Source organism: Sinocyclocheilus anshuiensis, unplaced genomic scaffold (assembly GCF_001515605.1).
Source record: "Sinocyclocheilus anshuiensis isolate Anshui unplaced genomic scaffold, SAMN03320099.WGS_v1.1 scaffold1203, whole genome shotgun sequence".
Classification (NCBI taxonomy): Eukaryota; Metazoa; Chordata; class Actinopteri; order Cypriniformes; family Cyprinidae; genus Sinocyclocheilus; species Sinocyclocheilus anshuiensis.
The window spans coordinates 528,018-540,395 of NW_015539980.1; the positions used below are offsets into that span (position 1 = coordinate 528,018).

Below are 12,378 nucleotides of genomic sequence, written 5' to 3' on the forward strand. Positions count from 1 at the left end.
CTGTCTTTTAGAATCAAAATTAGAATAAACAATTTTCGGAAATGTCGGAGTCTCAATATTCCATATTTGGTGGTTATTTTTTGATAGAAGTAATATTGACGAGAAATGTGTGACACAAAAATGCATCAAGAAAATTCAATGGAGTTTTGATGACACTCGGTGGCTGATCGTGGTATAAATGAATGCCCTAAATAAAATCTCACAGGAACCTCATTTTTTTCATATCAACTTCAAATTTGGAACATAACTTATTTAGACATAAGGCTTTACTTTTTTAGCAATTTTAGAGTAAAACCTGTTATGTAAAATATTTATTTAATATAAAATATAATAAAAATTGTACAGTGCATTTTCTTTACAGAAAATGTAAACTTGATATTTGAATTTTTTTGAAATAATTCCACTTCTGCGATAATCTGCTGGCTGTCTTCTTTAAAAAGAGACCAACCTTTCCTCTGTATTCCAAAGTGTTCATGAATTATAACAATTTAAGTTTGGATAGTGCACTTTAATGACTATTTTAAACAATGGGGGGGTGACAGTTAAAAGATGTGAATGAATATTATGTTCATAGATTGGTTGCAGTTTTGACTACTTTTATCATTCTTTTACGGCGTCTTTACATCTTTTTGGATCTGCAGTCCCAGTTTATTGTAATTGCTTGGAAAAGAGCATGGGCCAAGTCTTGAAATATCGTGTGGGATGGGAATGATATAAGGTTGAGCAAATAATAACTGAATTGACAAATTTGTGTGTATTCTGAACATAAGATCACCAAAAATGTATTTTAATAATAATAAGTATTATCATTCCTTGAAACTGATTATCCTTTTCTTTTTAGTAATGACAATAGCTTCTGTCCCACAAATCATTGTGACTCCAACTTAATTAAAAAAAATCATGTTTAATAGCCAGAGGATCGTACTCACTACTCATAATCTGAAAAAAAAGATCCACCAATCAGAGAAGTCGCTGTGCAAACTCTCAAACAGCTTACATATTTGTACACACTAGTATTAATATTACAGGAATTTTATTAATTAATTTGCAAATTCATGAAACATTAGATGAAAAACCCTTAACACTTAAAATACATCCAAAAATGGATGTTATATTTGACCCATATATAACTTCAAGCAACAACACTTTGATTCATAGACTGACATATACATTCATGCATCTTTCAGCATGTCAGCTGCTTAATGCGGACTGGTCTGCATTAAAAAAAACAGGATCAAAACAATAAAGAGAGCAACTTCCAAGTGGACTCAGATGCCGCAGCCAGACGAGTGGGGCACTTTCCCATCATTTTGTAAGCGCTTCCTTTAGAGAGTCACTGGAACTTTCTCAAACTCTCCCCGCATCTGTTCCGCTGCAGGAGGCCGCGCACACTCAAAAGCAAGCTTTTGTTTATTTCCAACTATCTCCTTTTAAGTCTCATTTTGTCAAAGCAAGATTAGTGGCTGTTGCTGTAGCACAAGTGGGACATTGTCTGCATCTGCTAAATTTGGGAATATTAGTGGTTGTTTGAAGAAGAGTGCAAAGTACATCCCAGCGTGACAGAATGCTTCATTAGCAACTAGTAATGCCGTCCAAGTGCTCTGCCCTTGTCAAATTGAGACAAGCAGTGTTTTTTTTTCCCCCTGGTTCTGTTGCTACTCACTGATTTGAAAATTGGATTAGCTCACCAAAAAAAAAAAAACTAAGATCTAACAGCCAATTAGAGACTAAACAAAATCATATCGTGTCATAAAAATGTAGAATAATTAGTTGGGTTTACTAAGTCAAGCATCACTTTTACTACCACTCATACTTAGAGTCACTGTTTGGAACAAATCCTTAACCCTAAGCATTAAAGGGATAGTTCACTCAAAAATGAAAATCCTGTCATGATTCACTTAACCTCAAGTTGTTCCAAACCTGCATGAGTTTCTGTCTTCTGCTGAACATAAAGTAGGATATTTTAAAGAACAGTTTTTCATCCCCATTGGCTTCTATTGTATTTTTTTCCATACTACAGAAGTCAATGGGGACCAGCAACTGTTTGGTTACCCACATTATTCAAAAGACTGAGCCGAGCATTCAATCTGATCTCTGTAGTAGTAAAGAGTTAGTGGAGGATTCTTATGGATTTGTATCTAGCTGAATGAAATGTTGTTTTGTATTTTAGGACCACAGGTATTAAGAGTTACAACCATCAAGGTAAGTTAAGTTAGTTTAATCTGGGACGCTCGTTTATGTCTGTAATGATAACTAAATCATGTTTTTGGTTGTTATTACTCACAATCCCACGCAGGAGGAACCGTATGCAATGTCCAAAGGCTCTGAACTGGAGGGCTTCTGCATTGACCTGCTGTCAGCTGTCTCAAAGAAATTAGATTTTAAGTATGATATTAAGCTCGTGAAGGACGGCCGGTATGGCACAACGGATGACAGCGGCAACTGGAACGGCATGATTGGAGAAGTTGTCAGAGGGGTGAGTATCATTCATTTTTGGAGTTAAGTCGTTGCATATCAATGTTTAAATGTTATAATTTGGAAACATTCATACATCTACGGTAATATTTTGTTTGACAACAATTTGAATATAAAACAATTATTTAAATGAAGCATAAAAAGAATATTACAAAATAAATGATATAATGAATACATCAAAAATTTGAATATTTAACAATTAAATAAAATAAATCATATCAGTATCTTTGAATTTTAATACAATCCTGAATATCTACTTTTCTATTAAATATTATTTTTATCTGCTAAATTCTTCTGTAAAATTTTTTTAAAGTAATACTTTTACTCAGCAAGGGTGCATTAAATTGATCAAAAGTGACAGAAAAGAAATGTATAGTGTAAAAATATGTATTTAAAAAATATTTAGCATAACAATGTTTCTTGATCAGCAAATCAGCATATTAGAATTGTTTCTGAAAGATCATGTGACACTGGAGTAATGATGCTGAAAATTCAGCTCTGCATGATAAATATAAATGACATTTGAAAATATATTAAAATAGAAAACAGATAAAATATATCACAATTGCTTTATTCATTCATTTTCTGTATTCATGCTTATATATGTTAGTTTCTTTACTATTTCAATTTGATTTATTTCTGTGTTCATCTTGAACACATGAAAATGCAAAGGTATTCCTTTCACATTCAACCATCTGTGTCTAATAAAGCTTGCCTGCATGTACTGTATTATGCAAAAGTATCCAAAGAAACCATCTTTGTGTGTTTATGTGTTGCTCATTTCTACAGGAAGCAGACATCGCTGTGGCGCCTCTAACTCTTACAGCTAAACGTGAGACAGCTGTGGACATGACCAAACATTTCATGCAGACGGGTCTTAGTTTCATCCTGAGGAAAGACTTGGCCTCTGATGACTCGCAGTTCCTCAGCCTTCTTAACCTTTTCTCCACTGAGATGTGGATGGGTGTACTGGTTGCCTACCTGCTAACCTCCGTCTGCATCTTCTTAGTGTCACGGTGAGGGTGGGATGATAAAACCATGGCCCTTTGAAATGTAGGATAATATTTGCATTATATTCCAAAGAATTAACATGATTTTTTTTTTTTTTAGGATTAGCCCCTGTGAATGGGAGCAACCAGAGAAAGAAACGAATTTCTTCACGCTCTCACACAGTTTTTGGTATACCGTGGGAGCAATGACTCTTCAAGGTAGCGTAGGATAATCATGGTTATGAGTATTTATACCCACACGGACTTCAGAATGAAAGGAACAATACATCAAAACAATTTGGCTCAGACTGTTGTTGTTTTTTTCAGCAGGATTTACTTGGATTTGGATTACTTATATCATTTTAAATGGTTCAGAGCCAGTTTATGAATAACATTGCAGCATACAAGCAACACAGGCTCATATTGTTTTGCAAAAATTCCAAAAATGTACCTCTATGTAACAATTAGTCCACTGAAGGTGAGTTGTGATGAACCCAAGGGCAGCTTTTATTCAAAGTACATCCAAAAAACATCCAAACAAACGAAGAAAGACTTGACTTGGCATGAACAGACTTGCACAGACTTGACTTGGCATGAACAGACTTGCACAGACTTGACTTGGCATGAACAGACTTGAACAGAATTGACTTGGCATGAACAGACTTAAACAGACTTGACTTGGCATGAACAGTCTTGCACAGAATTGACTTGGCATGAACAGACTTGAACAGAATTGACTTGGCATGAACAGACTTGCACAGACTTGACTTGGCATGGACAGACTTGACTTGAACAGACTTGACTTGGCATGAACAGACCTGAAAAACTCTCCAACAGCAGGTTACACGGATCAATACTCGACAGGAGACAACTGCAACATGAGGGCTATATATATCAAACAACACAGGTCACATGACAAGAACCAACCAATGAGATAAATAAAAGACAAATAAAAGACATGAGAGCAATGAACATGAAACCCAAACCCCACGCTACACTCTATATACAATTCACTTCATTTTCCAATTGAAATGCAGTGAAACACTGCAGTGAAACACTAGTGGCAGTAAAACACCAAATCTTTTATTCCTTTTTACACAAATTTATGATTGCAGTGGCTTATTTGTGGTCATTTACTTGAACAAAACAATCCAAAACAAACCTCAAAATACTTCTACATTGCATTACATTTTAATGCTTACATTATCAGCTGCATATGACTTTTCAGACATAGTAAACTTGCTCGGATGCTCACCTGGTATAGCACTGCACTTGGGATGAGGAGCGATTGAGTGCAAGTGAAGCATGAGTCAGGATTAAAAAAAGAAGCTAAATGGCATGTTTGCTTTTGTTAACACTATCAGGGTAGGGTTTAGTGTAGATAGTATGTTATTTTCAAACACGGTAAAGCATTAACTGTTTAGTGCCTTTCACCAGACATTTCATTTCCGAACTGCTATGACATCCAAGATAACCAAAAGGTAACTAAGGTAAAAAAAAAAAAAACCATTGCCACGTTAAATGCACCACTCACTGGACATTGTACTTTGAAAGTGGCATAAAACAGGAAATAAGGAATGTAATATGATTTTGCGGAAATGTTGGCACAGGCATGTTCTTCCAGTGATTTGCTGAATTACATAAAAACAAATCTGCAGTGACTTGTAGTTTATTAAAAATTGGAAGTTCATTATACATATTTCTGTAGGTGCTGGTCCTCACCCCAAGGCCCTTTCGGGACGGGTCATTACCTCTATCTGGTGGCTGTTTTCATTGGTGCTGCTTGCATGTTACTTCGCCAACCTCAGTTTATGGCTGCATTCAGACAACCAGCAACAGTCAGTCAAGAGCTTTGAAGACCTCGCTAATCAAAACTTGATTGAGTATGGCACCATTAAAGATTCTTCCTCTTTTAACTTCTTCAAGGTAAGACAGAGTATTTACAATCCACAGAATCAGTTCGTTCAAATATATAATATTATTAAAACTATATCCAAAAAAAAGTTTCTTCAAGAATTTCTTTAAAGGGTTTGGTCACTACAAAGTGACCATTCTGTAATCATTTTCTTACATAGTTTCAAACCCATAAGACTTTCGTTTATCTTCTGAACACAAATGAAAATACAATTTTTTTCCAAAGTCTTGGTAATCAACATTTAAACTTTAAAAGAGACATGATCACTTTATATGATGAAAGTATTTAAATAAGGGTTTTATTCGCACATAAACATTGACCAATGCACATACATAGACAACATCAAATATAGTCAGCAGCAGCTCTACTTATCTGTTCATAATATAAAATGAATGTGTCTTTTCAGAAGACTTTGATATGAAGTACTTTTATGATATCTTTATGCACTTTTTGAAGCATGAACATTTAAAGACTTTTCTGATGGGTCTTATGGGTTTTGGAACAACTTGAGGGTGAGTAAATGATGAAAGATTTTTCATTTCTGGGTGAATCATCTCTTGTGTTTAACACAATTTAGATTCAACAGTATTGATGGATGACTGACAATAATTGGCAAAAAAGTCATATTCTGTCTATTAACATATAAGGAATGCAACTCTCTTATTAAAAATAAAGGTGGTTCACGATGCCATAGAAGAAACTTTTTGTCTAAATGGTTCCATAAAGAACCTTTAACATCTGAAGAACCTTTCTGTTTCACAAAAGGTTCTTTGTGGCGAAAGAAGGTTCTTCAGATTATAAGAAAGAGATGGTTCTTTAAAGAACCTTTGACTGAATGGTTCTTTGTGGAACCAAAAATGGTTCTTCTATGGCATCGCTGTGAATAACCTTTTAAGCACCTTTATTTTTAAGAGTGTAGACGTCTACATTTTGTGCAAACTGATCTGAATTGTGAATCATTTAATGTCAGTTGGTTATGCACCCATATGACAGCAGCTCTCAACTATATTTTATTATTATCTGCCTTTGACCAGAACTCAAACAACCCCACATACCACAGGATCTATGAGCACATCAAGAAAGCCCAGAGCTATTCACTCAATGCAGAAGAAGGTTTCCGCAAGGCTCAGAAAGGCAGCTATGCTTTCATCGGTGAATCTGTGTCCCTCGACCTGGCAGTGGCGCGATACTGTAACCTCACACGCGCTCCAGAAATCATCGGCATGAGGGGGTACAGCATCGCCGCACCTTTAGGTAAGTCTCAAAAGTTCTCATTTTTAGACACAGTACCATGATGATTTATGGTTTTATGTCCCATTTTAATAATACTGACTACCATTGATGTACCATGTAAACACTATGGTACATGAATATTGCAATCAGTCAGTATTAGCAGTGCTTCCTGAAAGGTCTCACTATGCATGTGTTTGTTAATGTCCTCAGGCTCTCCTTTGGTGAAAAACCTAAGTGTTGCCATTCTGCATCTGAGCGAGTCTGGTGAGCTGGATTATTTCCACAGTAAGTGGTGGGCTAGCAGTTGTGTGGCAAAAAATGACAAGAGTGCTCCACTGAAGCCCACCAGTCTGAAGGGAATCTTCTTATTACTGGCACTCGGTCTGGGACTGGGGCTTTTCTTGGCTCTGCTGGAACTGGCTGCCAAATCAAGCAAAATTGCTAACACTCAGCAGGTGGGTCCAATATATTGACGTAGGGTCCATTTTCTATCAACAGTATGTGACAGGTCAAAAGTTTGGAATAATTACATTTGGATACACTTTATTTTAAGGTGTACTTGTTACAATGTAATTATACATTTAAGTACTGAGTAATATTAATTAGTTACATGTACTTACTATATGGTAAGGGTTAGGATTAGGGTTTGGCTTAGGGTTACTTGCATGTAATTATGCATAATTTATTGTTATTATAATAGTAAGTGCATGTAACATGTGTAACAAGGACACCTTAAAATAAAGTGTTACTTTAAATTTACAATAACCGTTTTGTAATTTAATATATTTTTAGAATGTAATTTATTTCTGTGATCAAAGCTGAATTTTCAGCATCATTACTCCAGTCTTCAGTGTCACATGATCCTTCAGAAATCATTCTGATATTCTGATTTGCTGCTTAAGAAACATTTATTATTACCATCAAAGTTGAAAACCGTTTTTGCTCTTTAATATTTTGTGGAAACTGTGTTACTCAACCATTCATAAGTTTTGGTTCAGTAAGATAAAAAAAAATCATACTTTCATTCAGCAAGGATGGACTAAATTGATCAAAATGTAACAGTAAAGACATTCATAATGACACAAAAATGCTGTTCCTTTGAACTTCCTTTAGCAGTGTCACTGTTTTCACAACAAACAAAAAAAATGAAATATTAAGCAGCAAAAACTGTTTTTGTTTTTTGTTTTGTTTTGTTTTGTTTTGTTTTGTTTTGTTTTGTTTTGTTTTGTTTTGTTTTGTTCTGAACTTACACTGGGCCAGCTTTTGTTTTGGGGGGGGCTTGTTTTTTTAAGAAATTGATACTTTTGCTTATTGACTAAACACATTTAATGTTACAAAACAATTGCATTTTAAAAAAAAATACTGTTCTTTCTAACTTTCTGTTCACCCAAACATTCTTAAATTGTAATACTATTTCACAATATTACTTTTTTATATATATATATATATATACAATATATTTTGATAAATAAATGCAGCATTGGTGCCCATTAAAATTAAAAACGTTAAAAAAAAAAAAATACTGAACAGTAGTGTACTTTTTTGGACCATGGTATTAAATTGACCTGAGGCTATGGTACACAGACAGATTTTGAAAGTGAAAATGACCTCATTTCTTACAGAAATCCTGCTGCTCTGTGATGTCTGCTGAACTCAGTCAGCGCTTCAGAGGTGGAAAGGCGATGACACCGGAGTCCTCTGAGAAAAGCAAAGCCTAAAGAGCAAAGCCCCAACAAAGCACTGACACACATGCATTTAATCACTTAATGTGTATTACATCCACAACAAAGTTACTCACTACTAACCAAACTGGGTGGGTGAAACTCATGAAAGCATTTCATTTGTTGTGCACACTTCAAAATCGAAAAATTCTATATTGCTTAAAGAGAATTAAGCCAAATATAAGGACTATTACATTTTTTTTTTTTTGAATTCGAGAACACTTTAATGTCAAATTACAACACAGTGCAATATAATTTCTTATGGCAGTCATTTCTGGGTGTAATATGACCCGTGTTTCATGAGATTCAACCAAGTAACAGTCCAGCATTTTATCTATAGACTAAATGTGGCTCTATTAATTTTATTAAGCATGTCTGAGAATCAGTTTTATTTAAGTTAAGGGTTCATCATTAATAATATAGCTTGTTATATTCTTTCATTACAAGATCAGTATAGATCATAGCTATAGGGTAGTAGACTGCCCAAAAATTTTAAAACGTCCAAAATTCAATATTCATCCTGCTTATATCTAAATTACTGAGATCAGCCCTATTGCTGTTTTAATAGCAGAACAATGTTTGCCATGATGAGTAAAACTGTGATATTACTAAAAATGTAAGAGAAGATTGCATACACATATGATTGTACATTTTCTTTTATTTCTATTATAATAAAATGATGCATGCAAAATATATACACAGTACCCAGAAAATATTCAAATTCTTATTGTAAGTGCCATTGTTTTAGCTTAGAGAATTTTCTTAACAAAAACGAAAAATCCGAAATATGCTGTTTGCATATTTAATTCTTGTTTTCAGTATTGATTTTTTTGTGCATTAATAATTGCACAATTCATTACCAGTGTTTTGGACTAAGTAGTCTATGCACTGTATGTATCTGTTCTGCTCCAGGTTTTCTAGGTTAGGCAGAGCACACTTCAAAACGTGCCACAGATTCTCTATGAGATCAGATTTTGACCTGACCATTGCTTTTCACCTTGATGTTCACCTGTTTTGTTTTTAAGCCACTATAGTGTTTATTCAGTATTTGGGATCAACTTCTTTGCAAGCTTCCGTTCTGTAGCCGAATTAAACAGGCTCTCTTGCAGTATTTCACTACATTTTGCATCATCCATTCTTCATTTCTAAGAAGAAAGTGAAAGTCCAGTCCCTAAAGAAGAACAGCAGCAAGATTCACGGCACACATAACGCTTTGAATTTGAAGTAAAAAGTTCTATCTTGGTCTCGTCCCACCACAACATCTTTTCCCACGCTGAACTAAATCACTGTTTTCTTGGCAAATTCTCATGGCTCTTCTTTTTGAGTAATGGCATCTTTGTGCCAGCCTCTGTTGTTTACAGCTCTTCATTAGGTCGAGTGGGTCACCTTTACTCGGTTCTTAGCTATTGAATCCTGCAGCTCTTTCAAGTGAACGATGGCCTCTCTGGGGCTTCTCCCACAAATCTCTTGGTTCAAGCAGAGAGAGAGCTGAGAGACGGCGTTTTTAGGCCAACAGTGTCCACACACAGACGTTACAGCTCTTAGATATTGTGCTGTAGCAAATTTATGTATCAGTTTCATGTTAACGCTAACTCTTGGAAAGCTCTTTGGTCATGATTTGCATGGTAGTTTTTTTTTTAATTTCACAGTGGCCTGCTATATGCTTGATAAGGGTTTTCACTATACAGCAGCTTCTGTTATGCTGGGATTATACACCAGAAGTGAAACATAATTTACCCCTTTGGATAAGAATAATTTCAAGTTACATTATTTAATTATTTTAATTACAAATTTCTATCATAGAGTCACATTCAAATATTTTGAGAATTACTATAATTATTATTAGAATTTTAATGTGAGATTTATTTATTTTTAAAAAGATTTAAAAGTAAAATAAGGTTTGTTTAAATTATTTGAATTATTATTTTCAAGCAGACGTGATTAATTATTTAACTGTTTTAAAATGTAATAAAGGTTGGTGACAATAAGCTGAAAATGAATTTAACTTAGCAACAAACACATATTACTCTTTTTGTCTATATTATTTTAATGTAAACTTTATTTAAACATTTTATTTAAACCGCAAAGAAGGAATTTTTGGAGAAATTTGGCGAGAAACGCTATTTTATAGGACTTTTAACTGTAGTACGATTTATATATTGTTACTGTGTATAAATATTCTATACATTTAAGTTATATAACATAATCAGAGCTGTAATTTACTATAATTTGATTTACTCTACATGTATGTTTAAAACAAATTAAAGTGCTTATATTTTATAAGTTGTGGAGTGAATGCGGCTAGACGGAAAGCGGAAGTAGGAGTTCGTCAGCGCTTCCGGTGTGGCTGATGATGTTCGGTCGGTTCTCCTCAGCACTCATGACTGTCGCTTTGTGCTGTTCTCATGCTTATGGACTGTGTTTTTACCAGCAAATACATTTAGGAAATCGAAAGGTCACAGATGAGAGTTTTCTTTGAGGGTGTACCTGTAAGTACCCGCGCCGTGAATCGAAATGCTAATGTTCATAACAATGCGGTTTGTTGTGAGCGGCCCGTCAGCACAGGCCGAGCAGACATGAAATCAGCTGATGATCTCCGACAATCATCCGCACATAACGCTACTCCTCGCCGTCTGTAGTAGTGCGGCGATGAGCTGAGGAAGGCGCTTCAGTGTTTGACAATATAAAGCTCAGCTGATTGAGCTGGAAAACGCAGAGCGGTCATGTGCTAGCATGATGATGATATTATTATTAAAAATATTACTAGTGCTATTAACTGCTAAGTCATAATATAAGTATAACTAATGAGTGTAATGTTGTCATTGACTTTACCTCCCGTCATCCAGGTTCAGTAGCAGCTCGGCTAACTGTTAGCACTGACAACACACACAAATAACCGGTCAAACATGTCATTCCTTCATCAGCTGATTCCGACTCCAGTCATCCGAAACGTAAGATGGTAACCCACACAAAGCACGTAAAGATGGGTTTAAAGCACGCCATTCCTCAGTAAATATGTATTAGCCGTTAGTGAAGGCTGTTTATCTGCGCAAATGGAGCTAAGGGCGTGCAGTATTTATAAGAAACGTTCAGAACGCCTGTTACTATCGAATAGAAAACATTTGTGAGCCTAGACCACAAAACCAGTCATAAGGGTCAATTTTGTGAAATTGAGATTTACACATCATCTGAAAGCTGAATAAATAAGCTCTCCATTGATGTATGGTTTGTTAGGATAATAGGACAATATTTGGTTGAGACTGATAGAAGTTTGAAAATCTGGAATCTGAGGGTGAAGAAAATCGCCTTTAAAGTTGTCCAAATGTAAGGAACGTGATTCCCAAAGTGAATGAAACTGTAACATCATCGTTGAATTGAAAAATGAACTACGGCAGGGGTTCCCAGACTTTTTTGACAGCTGAAACCCTTGAACGTAAAATATTTCCTTGAAGTTCCCCCTGAAATTTTAGGTTTAACTCTTTCCCCGCCAGCATTTTTGAAAAAAGTTGCCAGCCCAAATTCCCATGATTCCACACTCAGTCACGGCGTCATCAAACTACGCATTTGCCTCTTTGTTTATTTTGAATACGCGCCCTCTAGCGCGAAAACTTACATATTGTGCCTTTAAAGCATTCTTTTTTTATCAACTCTTGAATATAGGTAGGTTTCATAAAAATGCATAATTTTGAGCAAAAAGGTGAGAAAATCACATTTTTATCAAAAACTACATCTGGATAATATTCAGAACGATTATCAAAGCATAAATCCAGTAAATCGCTTCCATCAATACCTCCAAAGCTTGCACAGACATATTCCACTTCCTGGATCAACATTTTACTCTGTAACATTATGCAGTTTTCATTTATATGCTGTCTATTGCTGATGATCACATTATTTTTCATATGCATCTGTTTACATTAGTTTTTGCGTCCTGTTCACGTGTGTTTTTGTTCGGGAGGTTTTGTACTCGTTCAGAAGATGCGTAATAGCGCCCCCGAGTGTATAATAGTGAAAACACGAAAAGCCGTAAAAACTCATCTTTGGC

General features: G+C 35.2%; 2 protein-coding genes across 2 annotated transcripts in view; both read left to right on the forward strand.

Annotated features, from left to right (window-relative positions):
- Positions 1 to 9,037, forward strand: part of LOC107687113 (probable glutamate receptor) — a 15,740-nt gene extending 6,703 nt beyond the window's left edge. The window contains exons 3-10 of the mRNA XM_016484318.1: positions 2,171 to 2,202; positions 2,297 to 2,476; positions 3,265 to 3,491; positions 3,586 to 3,683; positions 5,173 to 5,390; positions 6,414 to 6,633; positions 6,823 to 7,067; positions 8,235 to 9,037. Coding sequence (XP_016339804.1) covers positions 2,171 to 2,202; positions 2,297 to 2,476; positions 3,265 to 3,491; positions 3,586 to 3,683; positions 5,173 to 5,390; positions 6,414 to 6,633; positions 6,823 to 7,067; positions 8,235 to 8,330 — 1,316 coding nt within the window. The 3' untranslated portion in view covers positions 8,331 to 9,037. The remainder of the gene's footprint in view (positions 1 to 2,170; positions 2,203 to 2,296; positions 2,477 to 3,264; positions 3,492 to 3,585; positions 3,684 to 5,172; positions 5,391 to 6,413; positions 6,634 to 6,822; positions 7,068 to 8,234) is intronic.
- A 1,622-nt stretch (positions 9,038 to 10,659) lies between these two features.
- Positions 10,660 to 12,378, forward strand: part of LOC107687136 (dipeptidyl peptidase 9-like) — a 19,253-nt gene continuing 17,534 nt past the window's right edge. The window contains exon 1 of the mRNA XM_016484367.1: positions 10,660 to 10,822. The gene's annotated coding sequence lies outside the window, so the exon portion shown is untranslated. The remainder of the gene's footprint in view (positions 10,823 to 12,378) is intronic.